General features: G+C 43.1%; 1 protein-coding gene across 5 annotated transcripts; it reads right to left on the bottom strand.

Annotated features, from left to right (window-relative positions):
* Nucleotides 1-2,055: 2,055 nt before the first annotated feature.
* On the bottom strand, nucleotides 2,056-23,810 carry LOC115159576 (PH and SEC7 domain-containing protein 4). 5 transcript variants are annotated; one of them, XM_029709441.1, is made up of 16 exons: nucleotides 23,717-23,810; nucleotides 23,477-23,624; nucleotides 22,375-22,469; nucleotides 19,827-20,384; nucleotides 19,429-19,507; nucleotides 7,002-8,778; nucleotides 6,743-6,823; nucleotides 6,442-6,613; nucleotides 6,220-6,309; nucleotides 6,059-6,102; nucleotides 5,660-5,832; nucleotides 5,391-5,461; nucleotides 5,110-5,255; nucleotides 4,707-4,851; nucleotides 4,283-4,429; nucleotides 2,056-4,174 (listed from the first exon to the last, which is right to left on the bottom strand). In XM_029709441.1, exons 4-16 carry the CDS (start codon nucleotides 20,361-20,363, stop codon nucleotides 3,890-3,892), a joined length of 3,747 nt encoding a protein of 1,248 aa, XP_029565301.1. In that variant the 5' UTR covers nucleotides 20,364-20,384; nucleotides 22,375-22,469; nucleotides 23,477-23,624; nucleotides 23,717-23,810; the 3' UTR covers nucleotides 2,056-3,889. The 5 variants fall into 5 exon arrangements, with proteins under 5 accessions (XP_029565301.1, XP_029565300.1, XP_029565304.1 ...); XM_029709440.1 differs by having other exon boundaries at nucleotides 19,827-20,518; XM_029709444.1 differs by having other exon boundaries at nucleotides 19,429-19,489; nucleotides 19,827-20,518; nucleotides 23,717-23,809.
* Nucleotides 23,811-23,893: the final 83 nt, after the last annotated feature.

Genomic DNA, 23,893 nt, shown 5'->3' on the forward strand with positions numbered 1-23,893 from the left:
TAGCTAACCTTAACCCTAAACTTACCCCTTTAGCCTAATTCCAAAACTTAACCTTAACCTTAACTCTAACCTTAACCCCTAGCCTAGTTAACGCTAGCCAGCTACCTAACGTTACCCACCTAGCTAGAATTCTTAACATATAGCACATTTTGCAAATTCGTAACATTATACTAATAGTAATTCGTAACATATTATATGAAATGGGTGATCGACATCCACAAATTAATACATACCATATGAAACGTAACATATACTAAATGGAGGGTCTTGGATTTATGTACAGAATCATATGAAATGCTCTAAGACCTGGTTGCAGCTGTAGGTGTATTGGCCAACATTGCTGTTCTGCAGAATGAACGAGTCGTGCGTTCCACCTGGCCACCACAGTCAGCAGCAGCTTTTCCGCATCAAATATTTCTATCACTTGCACATAAAGAGTGGAAGCCTTTTCTTTTCACATAGTTGAACTTGTTTTGGGATGGTGATTTGATGGCGATGTGAGTGCCGTCTTTTACTCTGTTTGTTTTTGGGAACCCATTGATGGCATCATGGCAAAGAAACCCATCTTGACTTCAACATGTTGTGTGATTGTGTATGGAAATTGTATGTGTTACTGTTAGTTTTGCTGATGACTGCATCCAAAACATTGTCTCGAGGGCCGTGAGATGCTGATCGGTAAGCTCTCGCTGAAAGCTCTTGCCAAAAACCAGAGGGTGGATTTTATTTCTTTAACCTTTATTTAACTAGTCAAGTCAGTTAAGAACAAATTCTTATTTACAATGATGGCCTACCAAAAGGCAAAAGGCCTCGTGCAGGGACGGGGGCTGGGATTAAAATAAAAATATAGGACAAAACACACATCACGACAAGAGAGACACTACAACACTACATAAAGAGAGACCTAAGACAACAACATAGCATGGCAGCAATACATGACAACACAGCATTGTATCAACACAACATGACAACAACATGGTAGCAACACGACATGACAGCGGCACAACATGGTAGCAGCGCAAAACATAGTACAAACATTATTGGGCAAAGACAACAACATAAAGGGCAAGAAGGTAGAGACACCAATACATCAGGCGAAGCAGCCACAACTGTCAGTAAGAGCGTCCATGATTGAGTCTTTGAATGAAGAGATGGAGATAAAACTGTCCAGTTTGAGTGTTTTTTGCAGCTCGTTCCAGTCGTTAGCTGCAGCAAACTGAAAAGAGGAGCGACCCGGGATGTGTGTGCTTTGGGGACCTTTAACAAAATGTGACTGGCAGAACGGATGTTGTATGTGGAGGATCAGGGCTGCAGTAGATATCTCAGATAGGGGGGAGTGAGGTCTAAGAGGGTTTTATAAATAAGCACCAACCAGTGGCTCTTGCGATGGGTATACAGAGATGACCAGTTTACAGAGGAGTATAGAGTGCAGTGATGTGTCCTATAAGGAGCTTTGGTGGCAAATCTGATGGCCGAATGGTAAAGAACATCTAGCCGCTCGAGAGCACCCTTACCTGCCGACCTATAAATTACGTCTCCTAGCATGGATAGGGTGGTCATCTGAATCAGGGTTAGTTTGGCAGATAAGACTTGGATGTGCACCGGAATAGCACGCGTTTTTCTTTTTAAAGTAGGTCTTAAATCCTCGCAAAAATCCTATAACATTGGTTTTGGGAAATGATATCGAATGATCCAATCTGTACTTTCTGCAGAAAAAATCCCACCTGTCTCTAAAAATGTGCTCTCTGAGAAATGCAGCATGTGCGAAATCTTCAAACAGAGCCAGATTACCCATCTCTCATAGGGTTTACCATTATCTGTCTTCTATAGTATTTCAACAATAGTTTCACTTTCACACATACCTCTAATTTAACAAATGACTGTACTTTATATGGATTATCGTAACAAATGCACTGATATGTTCCTAGGCCGTCATTGAAAATAAGAATTTGTTCTTAACTGACTTGCCTCGTTAAATAAAGTAAAAAAAAAAAAAAGGTCAAATTATGGGCTACAGCATGTCAAGATATTTTGCATGAATTTACAATGGAAATACTATGAAATCGAACATATATTTAATTATTACTCACAATTTCACACATTTTCAACATACATTTTCCCCATTCTATTCTTAACAAGGAGTTCCCTTATTCCACCACTTGGCCCTGTGCGTATGCATGGTCATGGCTGTGTGTAAATCTACACACACTCTCAATCAACCAGTCATATTGATAAATCTCACACTTTGCATCGAAATAATCCCATGCATGATTTACACCTAGATTTGTGCCTATGCATGATTGATAAATGAGGTCTCATGTGTTTAACAGGTTAACGCTGCCCCAGAACAGCAGGATTTTGGATTTCTCCTACTGTTACAATTCATGTACAACAGACCAATAACATGAAGGTTTTCCAAGATGGCGTCTATTCAGTTTATCAGGCAGACACACCTGGAGCATTGCCATGGCCTGATGCTCCTGCCAATCATTTGCGCAATCAATCATCCACATCTTTAGAATCTGACTTCATCTTAATAGTCTGTTGTTATTAAAATAAATGAATAGGAACTATTTTCACAGAAAATACATACACATAAAAATTATCACATTAACCCAGGTCCTGTATCAGCAATATCGTAAAATGACATATTTGATGAACCCATGTCTCGGCCCCTCCTTTATCCTTACCAAGTGACCTGAACAAGAAAAACTCTGGGCCCTAGTAGTTGGTTCCCAATAAAATGATGTATGTATAATTTATTTATGAACGTACGTATGTTCCTGTTAAAGCTACCAATCTTGATCCTGAAGAGACCAGCCCAGTCAGACAAGGTTAGCCCCATCTGTATTGTCTGTGCCCCTAACTGTGTTACTTATTGTCACATCACATTCCTGTGTGTCATCCACAACAGTGACATTAAGGAGCAATGTGGGGGTCTTCTGAAACATCCTGTTCTTTATTGAGACCCTCCAGGTTGACCATGGCTGAAGATGTCACTCTGAAAGAGAACAAAATGGCCCAGAATTCCTCCATGTGCCACCGAGAGAGATCAAAAAGTTGCCTTTGTCTGCTAGTAATTCCCTTTATGCCAGTCCTATTACCACAAGGGGATATGTGACTGGCAGCTCCAAGAATTGGGATGGATAATTGAGCTAAACTCAAAAAGGCTAATTGGGATTGAAATAAATTAACTATCATAAACTTCTCTGTTCTCAGAAAATAATTGTGATGCTTCTAGTGTAATATTATGGTAGTGTTAGTCTTTCATGGAGATGCAATTCAAATATGTTTATATAAAATTACATAAAACATACAAGAACTAAAATGAGCATATTGACATAATGTTGATGATTTTTCAAACTGTACATGTCGTCGTGTGTAATATGCTGTTGTATAGCACCCTCTTGAGGTTACAATTGCACACTGCATACATAGACCATACGGCGCAAACAAGTAACATTTTGTAACTGCAGAGATACATTTCTAATAGAAATAAACACGAATCTCAACATATCACAGCAAATTCAGAGGTGTAGGTATGTTCATGTGGGTTTTAAAGGGAATAAAATCATTCAGAGACAAACATTATCACTCTTCTTGACCTGTCTCAGCAGGGAGCATTGACTTCTGAGGTTTAATTCATTTTGTTCAATTGAAAGTGCACAAATATTAACTAAATACTTGTATGTAAAGCAAATGTAACAAAGAAAAGTACACAAGCAAGTTCCCTGAGATTGATTCATTCCGTTTTGATGAGTTTTGCCTTCTTGCTGAAAATGAAAACTAAAAGGACAGTGCTTGGAAGTAACACATTGTGTCTATGTCCTAAAAAGAGCCATTTAAAAACTCATGTAAGAGTCATATTTGCATCCCTTTTGGGCACCTTTTCTCATATGTCCCTGTTGCGTCGAGGTATGACGATCTTGCGATAGGTCCGTCTTTCCGAGATGTTGCGTTTGACTTTGACCACGTGGGGCGAGGCCATCTCCAGATCCAGGGAGGGGCTGGAGTGGGACTTCTTCAGGGTTCCCTCCTCCCCCTCCTCATCCACTGTGTCCTTACACACAGCTCTGTCAAACAGGCTGAGCTCGCTGGTTCCCACCTCAGTGTCGACTGACTGGTTCAAACCCTTCCAGGCCTCCAGCATCTGGATGTAGGCCTCGTAGCGACATTTCTGTAGGGAGAGGTGGGGTGAGAGGGACTGTGAGTTAAAGACCAAACAAGAACATACTCACACACACAAACCCATACCCCCACACCATGCAGACTCATCGTCACACACCTCATGCTGCAGGTACTCCTCTCTGACTCGGTGTTCCTCCAGCTCCTTGGCCTTGGCCCTGCGGCTCTCAGGGAGACTCTGCTGTAGGTAGGCCAGGTCCTCCTGGAAGGACAGCAGCATGCGAGCATGGGACTGAAGCTGTCTCTCCTGCAGGGGGCAGCAGAGAGCCAGGCTCAGTGAACAGGCTCACAACACTAGGTACAAGGTGTCCCTAACCATAGATCTAGGATCCCTAACCACAGATCAAGAATCAGATTACCCTACTTGCCACAGCACAACTATAGTACATAACAGTCTCAACGTACTACTAGACCCCTAAATATCACAATTTACAAAGATGAAAACAATGCATTAGATTAGAAAAAAAGAGACAGGGACGATGGGAATGAACCAAGAGTGTGAAAGTGTGTGGTGAGTACAGTACCAGTGTGTGAGCAGACTGGGAGGCAGGCAGGATGGGTCTGCAGAACCTCCTCTGAGAGCCCACGGCAGCAGGGAAGGGAGGAGAAGAACGCAGGGCTGACACCAGGTTAATACGGCTGATCCATGAACTCATCTCTGCTGTGGAGCTGAAGGACGACAATGGGTCCATGTACATAGAATATACTGTATTAGTTAACATATATACTGTATAAGAACATACCATGTGAATTAAAGGCAAAGTCATGGGATTACCGGACTGTTGCATCCTGATTCATTTGTTTGTTCCTTCACACCATCAAACACATTAGTCTCATGTATAACAAACGTAAATTCACAATTCCAATACTACATAGATATAGTTCTTGTCTCTCTGTGACACTACCATACACACACAGTAGACTCACGAGGCCTGGAAGAGGAAGATCCTCCAGTCGGCAGTCTGCAGACGGAAGACATGTGGTCTCTTGGTGTAGTCTGCTGCCTGCTCTGCCAGGGCATGGTGCACACTGACCACCTCCTCTGTACTCTGCCACTCCATCCCATACTCATCCTGGGGGGGGGGGGGGGGACAAGGTAACTAGCAGTGAGGGATTAGTGTGAAAGGCATCCTGGACATTATCAAGAGGCCATTCAATGGAAAGTATGGAAAAGGAGGAGTTGACAAGAAAGAGGAGGAGGATGAGACCTTCTGCAAGTAGAGGACCATTCCCTTCAGAACTCCATAGAAGGTCTTCCAGCTTCTCTTCCCCCAAGGAGCTGTCACACACAGTTACATTACATCACTGCTGAGGTCAAAGGATGCTTCTCAAACACACTCACACATTACATCATTTAGTCAGACTGATGAATCATCAAAAGATTCATCAAAACACTATGATGCTCTTGTACACGGTTTATTGCCCTGACATTTTAGTTCCTATGTTTTTGTGCAAACAGTGTCACAATCTAACTCACTGCGTTTGCCATCGATGTCAGCGTGGGCCTTGCGTTTGAGAAAGCCCTGTTTGAACACTGTGGCCTTCTTGTCATGAGGCACATCTTGGAACGGGTTGCTCTTGGAGCGCAAGGGTGCGTCCTCTTTAGCGTCCTCCACCAACAGCATGGAGCTCTTCAGTTCCTTCTCATCACTGCACAGGGCATATAGAGAGATGAGAGATGAGATGAGGGGAGGAATGAAGAAACAATGGAGATTAAATAAAAGAGGAATTAAAATATGAAAGGTGAGAGGTGAGAGGTGAAACAAAATCAAAATATATTGGGGAAAGTTACAGGATACTGTGATACTGAACAGCTGGTGGTAAACTATATAGAATAATGCTACCCATTTCCTTGTTCTTAAGTCAGACTACTTACACTGCCCATTCCAGAGGCTCGTTCTTAATGGTGTTGTAGAGAGCCTGAGAAAGAGACAAGAGAAAGAAGGACACTGAAAGGACACTTAAGTCTTACATAAGGACACTTAACAGTCTCTACTGAAATATTGAGTAGGTGTAGAATGAGGAGTGTAATCTTACCTTTAACAGCTCCTTGTTGAAGTTCTCACCCTCATTCATCCCATCCAGGTTGGACACGAAGCTGGACACAGACATGGCTTTACCCACATTCTGAGGACAGACACAAAACATTATGTTTAAATGTGTACATATCCCACAACCCACACAACCATTTCCTTACAGTGAAAGGCCTAAATATCTACACGTTTGCCAGAGTATTTCATCACTGCAGTGGGGACTCACCTGTCCATGCAGATCAGAGTTCAGAAGCATCACAGCACAGGTGAGTGTGAGTACTTCTCCTGAAGAGGAGAAGGTGTGAGGGTTGCACTGCTGGAAGCGACAGGAGAAATGCTGCAGTACTCGCTCTCTCTCCTGGGTCTCACCAATCAGCACCACCACCCTCAGGAAAGACCTGAGAGAGGAGGGCAAAATAGAGGAAGTAGAAGATGATTTATCAATGGAATATGTTCATTTAAGAGCATTATTTGTTACTATTATAGTGAACTAGGAGAAATCTCATTAGGACGTGTGAAGGACTTACCTCAGGCCTTGGTCCAGACTCTGACCGGTGAAGTCAAAGAACTTGAGGTACTCCTGCCCAACAGCTTGGCTAAAGCCATTGCTGAATTAGAGAGGAGCAGGGAAACAAGGACAGGTCAAGTTCATGATTCAAGGTGACACCTTCTGCGAAATAAACTCTGAACGTACTTACTAGATCATTACCCTGATAGTTACTACTGCATAAGAACCATGTAATGTAACGTTTGGCCACTCCATGTTTTGCAGCCTTTAGTTCTTACTCTTTGTCCAGGTGTTTGACCACATCTGTCTTGTGGATCCCATCCAGCCTGTAGAGTCTTTCAGCCAGCCTGCAGGCCTTCTCCCTGTCCAAAACTCCACCATTCATATGGACCGCCACTGGTCCTGAGGCCTCTGTTTGCTGTACCTGAGACTCCAGTTGCTCTAAACTTCCTTCCCTGGGCGAAAAACATGAATCCTCTTTATACTCTTTTGGTTCCAATTCTTCTACCTGCTTGAAATGCTCTGTCTGCGCATCCTCTTCTGTCAACTCAGTCAGTTCAGTCTGCGCTGGCTGTTCAATCTCTGACTGTTTCTGCTCTTCTGTATGGTCTGACTGTTCAAGTTCCTCTGTGCATTGGAAACATAGATCTAACTGCTTTGAATGTACTGGTTTGTTATCCGTCTGCTCTGACTGTTCCTTCTGATCTGACTGTTCCGTCTGCTCTGACTGTTCCGTCTGCTCTGACTGTTCCGTCTGATCTGACTGTTCCGTCTGCTCTGACTGTTCCGTCTGCTCTGACTGTTCCTTCTGATCTGACTGTTCCGTCTGCTCTGACTGTTCCGTCTGCTCTGACTGTTCCGTCTGCTCTGACTGTTCCTTCTGATCTGACTGTTCCGTCTGCTCTGACTGTTCCGTCTGCTCTGACTGTTCCGTCTTCTCTGACTGTTCCGTCTGATCTGACTGTTCCGTCTGCTCTGACTGTTCCGTCTGCTCTGACTGTTCCGTCTGCTCTGACTGTTCCTTCTGATCTGACTGTTCCGTCTGCTCTGACTGTTCCTTCTGATCTGACTGTTCCGTCTGCTCTGACTGTTCCTTCTGATCTGACTGTTCCGTCTGCTCTGACTGTTCCGTCTGCTCTGACTGTTCCGTCTGATCTGACTGTTCCGTCTCCCCTGATTGTTTTGACTGCTCAGAATCCCTTGACTGTTCCGTCTGTTCTGTCTCCCCTGATTGTTTTGACTGCTCAGAATCTTCTGAGAGTTCCATCTGCCGTGATGGTTCTGTCTGTGGTTCCGTCTGCACTGAAAATTCTGTCTGCTCTGAGTGCATTGTTTGTTGAGAATGTTGTGTCTGTTGCAATTGTTTTGATTCGAAACATTCTGTCTGCTCTGACTGTTCCGTCTGCTCTGATTCTTTTGATTGTTCTGACTGGTCTATCTCGTCTGACTGTTCTGCATGTTGTAAATGGGTCTCTTCAGTTTGCTGTTCTTCCTCCCCTAACTGATTTGAATGCTCTACCTGGTCGGACTCTACAAGTTGCTCAGACTCTTCTGGCTGCTCTGTTGTCTCGGTGTTGTCTTTGTATTCACTCTGTTTTGTGTGGTTAGGCTCTGACTGCCCACTGTGTTCAGGCTTCTCTGTGAGCTCTGACTGTTCTTTCAGTTCAGCTGGCTCAAACAGGTGCTCTAAGAGTTCTATAGTCTCTGATTCCCCCTCACTATCTGACTGTTCCCTCCCCTCTGACTGCTCGGTCTGTTCTGTCTGCTCGTCACAATCTCCATTATAAGCTAAATTAGTTACAGCCTGTTCCTTCTCCTCATAGTTCGTAGAGCTTGATCCTTGCTCTGAATCGATCGGTATTGTTAGCACTCTGCTAGTCTGTTCCTGTTCCTCTCCCAGTACAGAGTCTAGACTCTCACTATTCAGCCCAGTCTCTGACTCTCCTGTCTGTACAGGAATAGGAGCTCTGTCAGAGGGTGGGATAGTATCTTCTGTCACAGGCTGTCCCATCCCTTTCTCTGTGTCTGGCCGTGGAGAGCTTTCTGAAAGAGAGTCTGAACACAGAGATACCCATATTAACATTGACCAAGTCTCTCGGTACTTTATGAAGTAAAAGTGGCACGAGAAGTCAAAAGCATTTGAAATGGTAGCATCTATCAGAATATGTCAAGAATTGTTCAATAAACTGTACAAAATTCAAATTGGGGTGGAATGATCAGTGTTAGGAAAAATGCAAGCTGTGTGCTAATATAAGTGGCAACGCACATGCCCCGCCCACCTAAGGATCTCTCTTTTTCAGCCATATATTTCCTGTGTTTAGGGGGTGCAAAATCCACTTGTCACTTAACTCATCTCTCTGGATTGATTGCTTTCATTTTACTCAGGTGACTCTTTCCCACTCTTGCTTGTGCCATTGTTTTTTTTTCTCTTAACGTAACGACTGCGGAAACTTTTGTAATTACGCATCAAGCACACTCCGGTAATGGCTGAAATGAGCTCAATGGAATACATTGGCTTTCCGCTGTATCTGAAACAATGCCTCGTCTGAGACTTAACGCACCGTCTCGACACTTACGTCACAAGAAACAGGAAAAAAATAACTTGATTTTGATGGGTTGTTGATTTTTTCAAATTAGATGAGCTGAAATGAAAGCAATTTCCAAAATGAACACTTGGATTATTCAATTGTGTCTGATTTTGCAAATAATGTAAAGAAAGTATTGATAGGTGTAATCTAGAGCCAGGCGTTTTTTATTTTAAATTGCATAGTATCCTTCTCTTCACACACTTGTTAAATTATGCAAGGTTACATGACAACAACAGTAATGAATAATTAATGAGGCAGTCTAGCCACAGGTATAAGACTAGTGACAGGTATAAGACTAGTGACAGGTATAAGACTAGTGACAGGTATAAGCCTAGTGACAGGTATAAGACTAGTGACAGGTATAAGACTAGTGACAGGTAAAAGCCTAGTGACAGGTATAAGACTAGTGACAGGTAAAAGCCTAGTGACAGGTATAAGACTAGTGAAAGGTATAAGACTAGTGACAGGTATAAGCATAGTGACAGGTATAAGACTAGTGACAGGTATAAGACTAGTGACAGGTATAAGACTAGCCACAGGTATAAGCCTAGTGACAGGTATAAGACTACTGACAGGTATAAGACTAGTGACAGGTATAAGACTAGCCACAGGTATAAGACTAGTGACAGGTATAAGACTAGTGACAGGTATAAGCCTAGCCACAGGTATAAGCCTAGTGACAGGTATAAGACGAGTGACAGGTATAAGACTAGTGACAGGTATAAGACTAGTGACAGGTATAAGCCTAGTGACAGGTATAAGCCTAGTGACAGGTATAAGCCTAGTGACAGGTATAAGACTAGTGACAGGTATAAGACTAGTGACAGGTATAAGACTAGTGACAGGTATAAGCCTAGTGACAGGTATAAGCCTAGTGACAGGTATAAGACTAGTGACAGGTATAAGACTAGTGACAGGTATAAGCCTAGTGACAGGTATAAGCCTAGTGACAGGTATAAGCCTAGCGACAGGTAAAAGCCTAGTGACAGGTATAAGCCTAGTGACAGGTATAAGACTAGTGACAGGTATAAGCCTAGCCACAGGTAAAAGACTAGTGACAGGTATAAGACTAGTGACAGGTATAAGCCTAGTGACAGGTATAAGCCTAGCCACAGGTATAAGACTAGTGACAGGTATAAGCCTAGTGACAGGTACAAGCCTAGCCACAGGTGTAAGCCTAGCCACAGGTATAAGACTAGCGACAGGTATAAGACTAGTGACAGGTATAAGCCTAGTGACAGGTATAAGCCACAGGTATAAGACTAGTGACAGGTATAAGCCTAGCCACAGGTATAAGACTAGTGACAGGTATAAGACTAGTGACAGGTATAAGCCTAGTGACAGGTATAGGACTAGTGACAGGTATAAGCCTAGTGACAGGTATTACATTTACCAGACGTTCTTATCCAGAGCGACTTACAGTAGTGAATGCATACATTTCATTATGGATTTTTTTTGTACAGGCCCCCCGTGGGAATCGAACCCACAACCCTGACGTTAAACACACCATGCTGGCGTGGCAAACACCATGCTCTACCAACTGAGCCACAGGGAACCAGTGGCTCAGGTATAAGCCTAGTGACAGGTACAAGCCTAGCCACAGGTGTAAGCCTAGCCACAGGTGCAAGCCTAGCCACAGGTATAAGACTAGCGACAGGTATAAGACTAGTGACAGGTATAAGCCTAGTGACAGGTTTAAGACTAGTGACAGGTATAAGCCTAGCCACAGGTATAAGCCTAGTGACAGGTATCAGACTAGTGACAGGTATAAGACTAGTGACAGGTATAAGACTAGTGACAGGTATAAGCCTAGTGACAGGTATAAGACTAGTGACAGGTATAAGACTAGTGACAGGTATAAGCCTAGTGACAGGTATAAGCCTAGTGACAGGTATAAGACTAGTGACAGGTATAAGCCTAGTGACAGGTATAAGCCTAGTGACAGGTATAAGACTAGTGACAGGTATAAGCCTAGTGACAGGTACAAGCCTAGCCACAGGTGTAAGCCTAGCCACAGGTATAAGACTAGCGACAGGTATAAGACTAGTGACAGGTATAAGCCTAGTGACAGGTATAAGCCTAGTGACAGGTATAAGCCTAGCCACAGGTATAAGACTAGTGACAGGTATAAGACTAGTGACAGGTATAAGCCTAGTGACAGGTATAAGACTAGTGACAGGTATAAGCCTAGCCACAGGTATAAGACTAGTGACAGGTATAAGACTAGTGACAGGTATAAGACTAATGACAGGTGTAAGCCTAGTGACAGGTATAAGACTAGTGACAGGTATAAGCCTAGCCACAGGTAAAAGACTAGTGACAGGTATAAGACTAGTGAAAGGTATAAGACTAGTGACAGGTATAAGCATAGTGACAGGTATAAGACTAGTGACAGGTATAAGACTAGTGACAGGTATAAGACTAGCCACAGGTATAAGACTAGTGACAGGTATAAGACTAGTGACAGGTATAAGCCTAGTGACAGGTATAAGACTAGCCACAGGTATAAGACTAGTGACAGGTATAAGACTAGTGACAGGTATAAGACTAGCCACAGGTATAAGCCTAGTGACAGGTATAAGACTACTGACAGGTATAAGACTAGTGACAGGTATAAGACTAGCCACAGGTATAAGACTAGTGACAGGTATAAGACTAGTGACAGGTATAAGCCTAGCCACAGGTATAAGCCTAGTGACAGGTATAAGACGAGTGACAGGTATAAGACTAGTGACAGGTATAAGACTAGTGACAGGTATAAGCCTAGTGACAGGTATAAGCCTAGTGACAGGTATAAGCCTAGTGACAGGTATAAGACTAGTGACAGGTATAAGACTAGTGACAGGTATAAGACTAGTGACAGGTATAAGCCTAGTGACAGGTATAAGACTAGTGACAGGTATAAGACTAGTGACAGGTATAAGACTAGCCACAGGTATAAGACTAGTGACAGGTATAAGACTAGTGACAGGTATAAGCCTAGTGACAGGTATAAGACTAGCCACAGGTATAAGACTAGTGACAGGTATAAGACTAGTGACAGGTATAAGACTAGCCACAGGTATAAGCCTAGTGACAGGTATAAGACTACTGACAGGTATAAGACTAGTGACAGGTATAAGACTAGCCACAGGTATAAGACTAGTGACAGGTATAAGACTAGTGACAGGTATAAGCCTAGCCACAGGTATAAGCCTAGTGACAGGTATAAGACGAGTGACAGGTATAAGACTAGTGACAGGTATAAGACTAGTGACAGGTATAAGCCTAGTGACAGGTATAAGCCTAGTGACAGGTATAAGCCTAGTGACAGGTATAAGACTAGTGACAGGTATAAGACTAGTGACAGGTATAAGACTAGTGACAGGTATAAGCCTAGTGACAGGTATAAGCCTAGTGACAGGTATAAGACTAGTGACAGGTATAAGACTAGTGACAGGTATAAGCCTAGTGACAGGTATAAGCCTAGTGACAGGTATAAGCCTAGCGACAGGTAAAAGCCTAGTGACAGGTATAAGCCTAGTGACAGGTATAAGACTAGTGACAGGTATAAGCCTAGCCACAGGTAAAAGACTAGTGACAGGTATAAGACTAGTGACAGGTATAAGCCTAGTGACAGGTATAAGCCTAGCCACAGGTATAAGACTAGTGACAGGTATAAGCCTAGTGACAGGTACAAGCCTAGCCACAGGTGTAAGCCTAGCCACAGGTATAAGACTAGCGACAGGTATAAGACTAGTGACAGGTATAAGCCTAGTGACAGGTATAAGCCACAGGTATAAGACTAGTGACAGGTATAAGCCTAGCCACAGGTATAAGACTAGTGACAGGTATAAGACTAGTGACAGGTATAAGCCTAGTGACAGGTATAGGACTAGTGACAGGTATAAGCCTAGTGACAGGTATTACATTTACCAGACGTTCTTATCCAGAGCGACTTACAGTAGTGAATGCATACATTTCATTATGGATTTTTTTTGTACAGGCCCCCCGTGGGAATCGAACCCACAACCCTGACGTTAAACACACCATGCTGGCGTGGCAAACACCATGCTCTACCAACTGAGCCACAGGGAACCAGTGGCTCAGGTATAAGCCTAGTGACAGGTACAAGCCTAGCCACAGGTGTAAGCCTAGCCACAGGTGCAAGCCTAGCCACAGGTATAAGACTAGCGACAGGTATAAGACTAGTGACAGGTATAAGCCTAGTGACAGGTTTAAGACTAGTGACAGGTATAAGCCTAGCCACAGGTATAAGCCTAGTGACAGGTATCAGACTAGTGACAGGTATAAGACTAGTGACAGGTATAAGACTAGTGACAGGTATAAGCCTAGTGACAGGTATAAGACTAGTGACAGGTATAAGACTAGTGACAGGTATAAGCCTAGTGACAGGTATAAGACTAGTGACAGGTATAAGACTAGTGACAGGTATAAGCCTAGTGACAGGTATAAGCCTAGTGACAGGTATAAGACTAGTGACAGGTATAAGCCTAGTGACAGGTACAAGCCTAGCCACAGGTGTAAGCCTAGCCACAGGTATAAGACTAGCGACAGGTATAAGACTAGTGACAGGTATAAGCCTAGTGACAGGTATAAGCCTAGTGACAGGTATAAGCCTAGCCACAGGTATAAGACTAGTGACAGGTATAAGACTAGTGACAGGTATAAGCCTAGTGACAGGTATAAGACTAGTGACAGGTATAAGCCTAGCCACAGGTATAAGACTAGTGACAGGTATAAGACTAGTGACAGGTATAAGACTAATGACAGGTGTAAGCCTAGTGACAGGTATAAGACTAGTGACAGGTATAAGCCTAGCCACAGGTAAAAGACTAGTGACAGGTATAAGACTAGTGACAGGTATAAGACTAGTGACAGGTATAAGCCTAGTGACAGGTATAAGCCTAGCCACAGGTATAAGACTAGTGACAGGTATAAGCCTAGTGACAGGTACAAGCCTAGCCACAGGTGTAAGCCTAGCCACAGGTATAAGACTAGCGACAGGTATAAGACTAGTGACAGGTATAAGCCTAGTGACAGGTATAAGCCACAGGTATAAGACTAGTGACAGGTATAAGACTAGTGACAGGTATAAGCCTAGTGACAGGTATAAGACTAGTGACAGGTATAAGCCTAGCCACAGGTATAAGACTAGTGACAGGTATAAGACTAGTGACAGGTATAAGACTAATGACAGGTGTAAGCCTAGTGACAGGTATAAGACTAGTGACAGGTATAAGACTAGTGACAGATATAAGCCTAGCCACAGGTATAAGACTAGTGACAGGTATAAGACTAGTGACAGGTATAAGCCTAGTGACAGGTATAAGCCTAGCCACAGGTATAAGACTAGTGACAGGTATAAGACTAGTGACAGGTATAAGCCTGGCCACAGGTATAAGACTAGTGACAGGTATAAGCCTAGTGACAGGTATAAGACTAGTGACAGGTATAAGCCTCGTGACAGGTATAAGACTAGTGACAGGTATAAGCCTAGTGACAGGTATTACATTTACCAAACGTTCTTATCCAGAGCGACTTACAGTAGTGAATGCATACATTTCATTATGGATTTTTTTTGTACTGGCCCCCCGTGGGAATCGAACCCACAACCCTGACGTTAAACACACCATGCTGGCGTTGCAAACACCATGCTCTACCAACTGAGCCACAGGGAACCAGTTGCTCAGGTATAAGCCTAGTGACAGGTACAAGCCTAGCCACAGGTGTAAGCCTAGCCACAGGTATAAGCCTAGTGACAGGTATAAGCCTAGTGACAGGTATAAGCCTAGTGACAGGTATAAGCCTAGTGACAGGTATAAGCCTAGTGACAGGTACAAGCCTAGCCACAGGTATAAGCCTAGTGACAGGTATAAGCCTAGTGACAGGTATAAGACTAGTGACAGGTATAAGACTAGTGACAGGTATAAGCCTAGTGACAGGTATAAGACTAGTGACAGGTATAAGACTAGTGACAGGTATAAGCCTAGCGACAGGTATAAGACTAGTGACAGGTATAAGACTAGTGACAGGTATAAGACTAGTGACAGGTATAAGCCTAGTGACAGGTATAAGACTAGTGACAGGTATAAGCCTAGTGACAGGTATAAGACTAGTGACAGGTATAAGACTAGTGACAGGTATAAGCCTAGTGACAGGTATAAGACTAGTGACAGGTATAAGACTAGTGACAGGTATAAGACTAGTGACAGGTATAAGCCACACGTATAAGACTAGTGACAGGTATAAGACTAGTGACAGGTATAAGACTAGTGACAGGTATAAGACTAGTGACAGGTATAAGCCTAGCCACAGGTATAAGACTAGTGACAGGTATAAGACTAGTGACAGGTATAAGCCTAGCCACAGGTATAAGACTAGTGACAGGTATAAGACTAGTGACAGGTATAAGCCTAGCCACAGGTATAAGACTAGTGACAGGTATAAGACTAGTGACAGGTATAAGCCTAGCCACAGGTATAAGACTAGTGACAGGTATAAGACTAGTGACAGGTATAAGACTAGTGACAGGTATAAGACTAGTGACAGGTATAAGCCTAGTGACAGGTATAAGCCTAGCCAAAGGTATAAGACTAGTGACAGGTATAAGACTAGTGACAGGTATAAGCCTAGCCACAGGTATAAGCCTAGCCACAGGTATAAGCCTAGTGACAGGTATAAGCCTAGTGACAGGTATAAGACTGGTGACTGGTATAAGACTAGTGACAGCTATAAGCCTAGCCACAGGTATAAGACTAGTGACAGGTATAAGACTAGTGACAGGTATAAGACTAGCGACAGGTATACGCCTAGCCACAGGTATAAGACTAGTGACAGGTATAAGCCACAGGTATAAGACTAGTGACAGGTATAAGACTAGTGACAGGTATAAGCCTAGCCACAGGTATAAGCCTAGTGACAGGTATAAGCCTAGTGACAGGTATAAGCCTAGTGACAGGTATAAGCCTAGTGACAGGTATAAGACTAGTGACAGGTATAAGCCTAGTGACAGGTATAAGCCTAGTGACAGGTATAAGCCTAGCCACAGGTATAAGCCTAGTGACAGGTATAAGACTAGTGACAGGTATAAGCCTAGTGACAGGTATAAGACTAGTGACAGGTATAAGACTAGTGACAGGTATAAGCCTAGTGACAGGTATAAGCCTAGTGACAGGTATAAGCCTAGTGACAGGTATAAGCCTAGTGACAGGTATAAGCCTAGTGACAGGTATAAGCCTAGCGACAGGTATAAGCCTAGCCACAGGTATAAGCCTAGCGACAGGTATAAGCCTAGCGACAGGTATAAGCCTAGCGACAGGTATAAGACTAGTGACAGGTATAAGACTAGTGACAGGTATAAGACTAGTGACAGGTATAAGCCTAGTGACAGGTATAAGACTAGTGACAGGTATAAGCCTAGTGACAGGTATAAGACTAGTGACAGGTATAAGACTAGTGACAGGTATAAGACTAGTGACTGGTATAAGACTAGTGACAGGTATAAGCCTAGCCACAGGTATAAGCCTAGTGACAGGTATAAGCCTAGTGACAGGTACAAGCCTAGCCACAGGTATAAGCCTAGTGACAGGTATAAGACTAGTGACTGGTATAAGACTAGTGACAGGTATAAGCCTAGCCACAGGTATAAGACTAGTGACAGGTATAAGACTAGTGACAGGTATAAGACTAGTGACAGGTATAAGACTAGTGACAGGTATAAGCCTAGTGACAGGTATAAGCCTAGTGACAGGTATAAGACTAGTGACAGGTATAAGCCTAGTGACAGGTATAAGACTAGCGACAGGTATAAGACTAGTGACAGGTATAAGACTAGCGACAGGTATAAGCCTAGCCACAGGTATAAGACTAGTGACAGGTATAAGCCTAGTGACAGGTATAAGACTAGTGACAGGTATAAGACTAGTGACAGGGCAAGTATTTAGTGGTTGCAGCCCTATTCCACCCCTTTATATTAATTTAGTAATTTATGCAAATAGTGTATACAGTGCATTCGGAAAGTATTCAGACCGCTTCACTTTTTCACACTTGTTATTTTTAAATTTACCAGGTAAGTTGACTGAGAACACATTCTCATTTACAGCAACGACATGGGGAATAGTTACAGGGGAGGTGAGTGAGCTAATTGTAACCTGGGGATGATTAGGTGACCGTGATGGTTTGAGGTCCAGATTGGAAATTTAGCCAGGACACCAGGGTTAACATCCCTACTCTTACGATAAGTGCCATGGGATCTTTAGTGACCACAGAGAGTCAGGACACCCGTTTAATAACCCATCCGAAAGACGGCACCCTACACAGACCATTGGGGGAAAGGGTGGCTCCTATTGGCCCTCCAACACCACTTCCAGCAGATTTTGGCCTCCCATCCAGGACCAACCCTGCTTAGCTTCAGAAGCAAGCCAGCAGTGGGATGCAGGGTGGTATTCTGCTGGCACAATGTTATATTAAAGCCTTCTTCTAAAATGGATTAAATACATGTTTTCCCTCATCAATCTACACACAATACCCTATAATGACGAAGCAAAAACAGGTTTTTATGCATGTCAGAGCAAAAACCAAGCCATGAGGTCGAAGGAATTGTCCGTAGAGCTCCGAGACAGGATTGTGTTGAGGCACATATCTGTGGAAGCGTACCAAAAAATGTTGGCAGCATTGAAGGTCCCCAAGAACACAGTGGCCTCCATCATTCTAAATGGAAGAAATTTGGAACCACCAAGACTCTTCCTAGAGCTGGCCACCTGGCCAAACTGAGCAATTGGGGGAGAAGGGCCTTGGTCAGGGAGGTGACCAGGAACCCAATGGTCACTCTGACAGAGCTCCAGAGTGCCTCTGTGAAGATAGGAGAACCTCCTAAAAGGACAACCATCTCTGCAGCACTTCACCAATCAGGCCTTTATGGTAGAGTGGCCAGACGGAAGTCACTCCTTAGAAAAAGGCACATGACAGCTCACTTGGAGTTTGCCAAAAGGCACCTAAAGGACTCTCAGACCATGAGAAATAAGATTATCTGGTCTGATGAAACTAAGATTGAACTCTTTGGCCTGAATACCAAAAGTCACGCCTGGAGGAAACCAAGCACCGCTTATCACCTGGCCAATACCATCCCTACAGTGAAGCATGGTGGTGGCAGCATCATGCTGTGGGGATGTTTTCAGTGGCAGGGACTGGGAGCCTAGTCAGCATCGAGGGAAAGTTGAACGAAGCCAAGTACAGAGAGATCCTTGATGAAAACCTGCTCCAGAAAGCTCAGGACCTCAGACTGTGGAGAAGGTTCACCTTCCAACAGGACAACAACCCTAAGCACACAGCCAAGGCAACACAGGAGTGGCTTTAGGGACAAGTTTCTGAATTTCCTTGAGTGGCCCAGCCAGAGCCCAGACTTGAACCCGATCGAACATGTCTGGAGAGACCTGAAAATAGCGGTGCAGCAAGACGCTCCCCATCCAACCTGACAGAGCTCTTCGAGGATGTGCAGAGAAGAATAGGAGAAACTCCCCAAATACAGGTGTGCCAAGCTTGTAGCGTCATACCCAAGAAGACTCAAGGCTGTAATCGCTGACAAAGGTGCTTCAACAAAGCACCGAGTAAAGGGTCTGAATACTTATGTAAATGTGATGTTTCAGGTTTTTTTGTTTTTTTATACATTTGCAAAAATGTCTAAAAAACAGTTTTTGCTTTGTCATTATGGGGTATAGTGTGTAGATTAATGAGGGAAATCTATTTTTAAATAAGGCTATAACGTAACAAAATGTAAAAAAGGTAAAGTGGTCTGAATACTTTCCGAATGTACTGTATATGCAAATGAGGCACATATAATTTTCTTTATTTTATCACAATGCACTTTAAAAAAAACTGATATAAGAACATTTTTCTATATATGAGTGCATAAAAAAAGTAAAATTCTACTATAAATTGAATACCTGAATTCCCACCAAAATGCCTGAACGTCATTCATTCTTTGTCAGTGCCAGTACAATGTTATATAAGCTATGATTTTTTTATTCTAGAAGTTTGGAGCATCCTCATCTGTTGTCCAACTCATGCATTTAATAGAATCAATTTTTTTTTTACCTTTTAACCTTTTAACACTCACCATGTTCCTCAAATAGCTGTTGTGCTGAAGCCTCCACATCTGGGCTCGGGGTATCACATGCCTGGAATTGCAACAGCAGCTGTCAACAATAAACATCGGGCGGGGAGAACTTGTGATTAAGTAAGACGTGGGATGATCAGCACTCAGACAAAAGGGACCTGGGTCTCAGATGACTGATATGTATAACGGTATATATTCCATCCACCTCTTCTCCGCCTATGACTGAAACCTAAATACTGGTATCTATGAACACAGAAGTATTGGTATTTATCACCCTAAATATTATCTTCCTCTTGCACTCTCGCAGACAGACCAAGACACACACACACACATTTTACCCAATGCTATCATCTCAAACAGACACATAACCACAGTCCCTCCCTATCGGGCTGACGTACCGGATGGGAGTCTTCACTGTCCAGAGGCAACTGCTGTTCTGGTCTATTGTGCTTCTCTGTCTTCTCCTGGACAGACAGCTCTATGTTTATCACTGTCACACAGGATTGATGTTGCTGCTGGTGGTGGTGGTGGTGGAGGGACAGCGGGTTCACAGTCCAGTCCAGACTGGATGCTCCACTGGAATTCAGCTCATCGGCTAAGCTGTTGTCAGTCATGGGGAAGGGTGTGTCAGGGGAAAGGTCAGGCATGTCCCACTGCACTGTGGCAAAGGACAGAAGGACACTGGGACAGGTCATGGGGTACACAGGTAAAGTCATGGAGTCCCAGTGCTCCTCTGGCTCCTCAGAGATCCTTCCAGTTTGAGGAGAGTTGTCCTCTTTCTCCCTGTCTGCCTTGTTCACCTGCTTCTCCATCTCTCCCCACCGAGTAGCCTCCTCCAGGGGCCTGCTCGGTGGTAGGAGCTCCATGGAGGTCCATGTCTGGCTGTCTGGCTCCTTGAGGTCTGGGAGAGGAGAGCACACCATAGCCTCCTCCATAACCTCTCTCTTCACTCAGTCCTAAGCAGAGAGATTCGGTTCAACTTAGTTCAGTCTCATTACTCTGTGCAGGGCAGGTTATCCATCTCGGAATTAGGTCACAATGATGCCGTCATGGTAGACTCCTGTGGTTGGTTACAGCTTCCGGTGCTGCCCTAGTAAGCAAGAACATTAATGTACAATAAAATGACTACACAACACACATTCATTCAAACCCCAGAGTAACTATTGACTCCTTGCTCATAAATTCCCAAAGTAGTGTTTGTAGAGTAGGGTGACCAGATGTCCCCAATTTCCAGGGAGAGTCCCTGATTTTGGTGGTCTGTCCCTGTCTAGAGCTGTCCCCAGAAATGTCCCAGATGATCCTTCAGAAAGAAAAAAGCAACTCTAGAAGTTGAGGCTGATATTTCAATTATCAAACGCTGTATACAATCCAATTTGCATGTAAAAATGTCTGTCCCTGTAACAAAATCTTTGAGAACCTTATGAGAACATTTGATCAGTAATACATTGTGACCACCATATGAACAACCATGGCCATGGCCAGAAAGTGTTGCCTCAAACAGCATAGGCTACCAAACTTGGGTGATTATGAAATTACTAGATAGGCTAATACTAAGAAAACTGTTGAGAGGTAAGGGCTATTTGACCAAGAAGGAGAGTGATGGAGTGCTGCATCAGATGACCTGGCCTCCACAATCACCCGACCTCAACCCAATTGAGATGGTTTGGGATGAGTTGGACCACAGAGTGAAAGAAAAGCAGCCAACAAGTGCTCAGCATATGTGGGAACTCCTTCAAGACTGTTGGAAAAGCATTCCTCCTGAATCTGGTTGAGAGAATGCCAAGAGTTTGCAAAGCTGTCATCAAGTCAAAGGGTGGCTACTTTGAAATATCTCAAATATAAAATATATTTTGATTTGTTAAACACTTTTTTGGTTACTACATGATTCCATATGTGTTATTTCATAGTTTTGATGTCTTCACTATTATTATACAATGTAGAAAATAGTAAAAATGAAGAAAAACCCTTGAATGAGTAGGTGTGTCCAAACTTTTGACTGGTACTGTATATATATTCTGCGCGGCTATGAAAGGAAAGCCGATCTAAACAGGTACAGTATATCCAAGAGAAAATACCAGTCTGCTGCCTGCTGTCGAAAATCTACTCACCAATACTGTCTACCTGACTAATATATTAAGACTCTTACAGTAAGACATTTAAATTAGTAAATTGTATACATTTTCTAAAACTGGACTGGGTGTGAGATTAACATTCTTTAAATTGAGAGAAAGACAAAATCCCTAAATGTAGACCAGTGGCAGTTCATGTCACTCTCAGACACAAACAGCCATGGTTCAGTGACAAACAAACCAAGAGCCTCTAAAATATATTAAAACGTAAGCCAACACTCACCATTCACTTCTGTATACCAAACACCGTTAATTTATTTTATAAACCCTGTTTACTTCTCTTTCTTTTGGCGTGGCATGGCGGACGCGCCTTGCAATGACTTTTGCTGAAACATTAAAGAGGCGCATTTACTTCCTGACCACAGAAGAGTATTCTATCCGAATGAGAGAGAGAGAGAGAAAAGGTGGAGAGCAAAGATAGAGAGAAATTGAGAGCCAGAGGGTTGGGGTGTGAACAGATGTCATGAATATTCATGTCTACTGCTAACCATGAACCTAAGCTATCGCAATGTACATTCATGTCATGTACGTAAATGTATGTACATGTATGTCACTGTACATGGACAGACCCTGAAAATATCAGTGAAGATATACAGTAGTATGTTGTTGATCCATACCAAGGACACTATCTGATGTAAACACAGCATTTTGGTAACGATTCATGTGAAGCCTCACTCAAGTCTTCAGAAGGGCGCTGTCATAAAAAGTAGGTTCATGTGGAAATGGTACAAATACTGGACACCTATTCCCTCCATTTTAAACTTTCACTCCATTTCTCTCTGTCACTCTCTCAGTCTTTCTTCAATAGTCTACTCACGTCACATAACCGACATCCGGGACAATGCTTGGCCACACTTCCTGTTTGAGTGCTCATTTCTCATTTCCTGTCAGGCTGCTGGGCTGGCGCTCCATCTATCAATACCAAAGAGCGGAAGAAAGTTAGAATGATCAATGGACACTTTCTTTCTGCACCTCATAGTTCCTCATTGAATTTTTGCAATTGAGATTTTCAGATCATTGAGATTGTATAAAGACCCACACGTATTGAACCAACTCTTTTACTCTTACATTGGAGTCTGTATAAAAGACTTTACAGTAATCAACTTTCCTTAGGTATAAGATTTGAAGCTATTCAGGAGGTCATGGGTTCCACTTGAAATATAATTAGAGGAACATTGTTCCCTTGCAAGCACAATATAGGCCTATCTATTGTTTGGTGTAATAACAACACTAATCTGTGTACTTAGATTTGAATGATGCTGGTGATTAAGTTTTCAGATTTTTAAAGTTGAGGAATAAACGTACATTGATAAAACAGAGATTTAAGTTGTGTCCTTTAAGGTTACCAACATAATTTAGCCAAATTAGGGAATTAAAGTATAAGGAACAGCGACAAGAAGACAATGGCAAAGGTTTAGGGCAGCTGATGAACCATTACATGAACTTGTGGATGTCCCAGTAATTATGTGGATCTGTTGGTATCCCCTACCAGTGGACCGTTGTATTAGCATACACTTTGCATGAAACTCTAGTCTAGAGGTGTTGAAGGAGCCACAGGCTGTCAGAGTGAGATGCCAAACTGATTGTAACCACATTGACTCTTAAACAACACAACCAAAACCGCTACATGACACGTACAAATATGCAGAAATTAAACCACAAACTTGAATGAAACCATATATACCAACAGACTATCATGGTTAAAATACAGTATATTATTCATGTGTGCAAAAACTCTAGATAATAAGCACTACTGTTGTCTGGAAAATAGACATAGCAGAACATGGCTAAGGTCATGAAAAACTCAAATACATTAAATGCACAGTTAGATCTACAAAGTTAATAATGACCCTAAAAACTACCAAGGTCTCATAGAGTAACACTTGCCAATTTCATAGTAAACTTGGATATCGACTTACCCTTTCAAGCTTTCTCAAGGGGTATCATATGATCAGTTAGCTAGTAGGGCTTTAAGTCAGTCTGGGGGGAAAAACCTCTTTATTGCCATGTAGATAGACGGCTTACAGCGCACAGCGTAATCCCTCCAGTGACTTGTCAATCTGGGTGCTGCAACACAGACCCACAACAAACAAGTCTTATAGCCTCTCACAGACAGTGCTAGCCTGGGGTGTCTCAGAGAGAGGACGCATGCAACTCACAAGTCCTGATCCACTCCTCTGTGACAGATACCTCTCATCTCCAGGCAACAGATCCCAGACTTCCGCCACTCTCTGCTCATCTGCAACACGGATATGCCTGGGAAAGACAGGGGAAGGGGAAGGAGGAGTGGAATGAGAGAGCTGAATGAGGCAACAAAAAGGAAGAAAAGGCACATT

This window comes from Salmo trutta, chromosome 23 (genome assembly GCF_901001165.1).
Source record: "Salmo trutta chromosome 23, fSalTru1.1, whole genome shotgun sequence".
Taxonomy (NCBI): Eukaryota; Metazoa; Chordata; class Actinopteri; order Salmoniformes; family Salmonidae; genus Salmo; species Salmo trutta.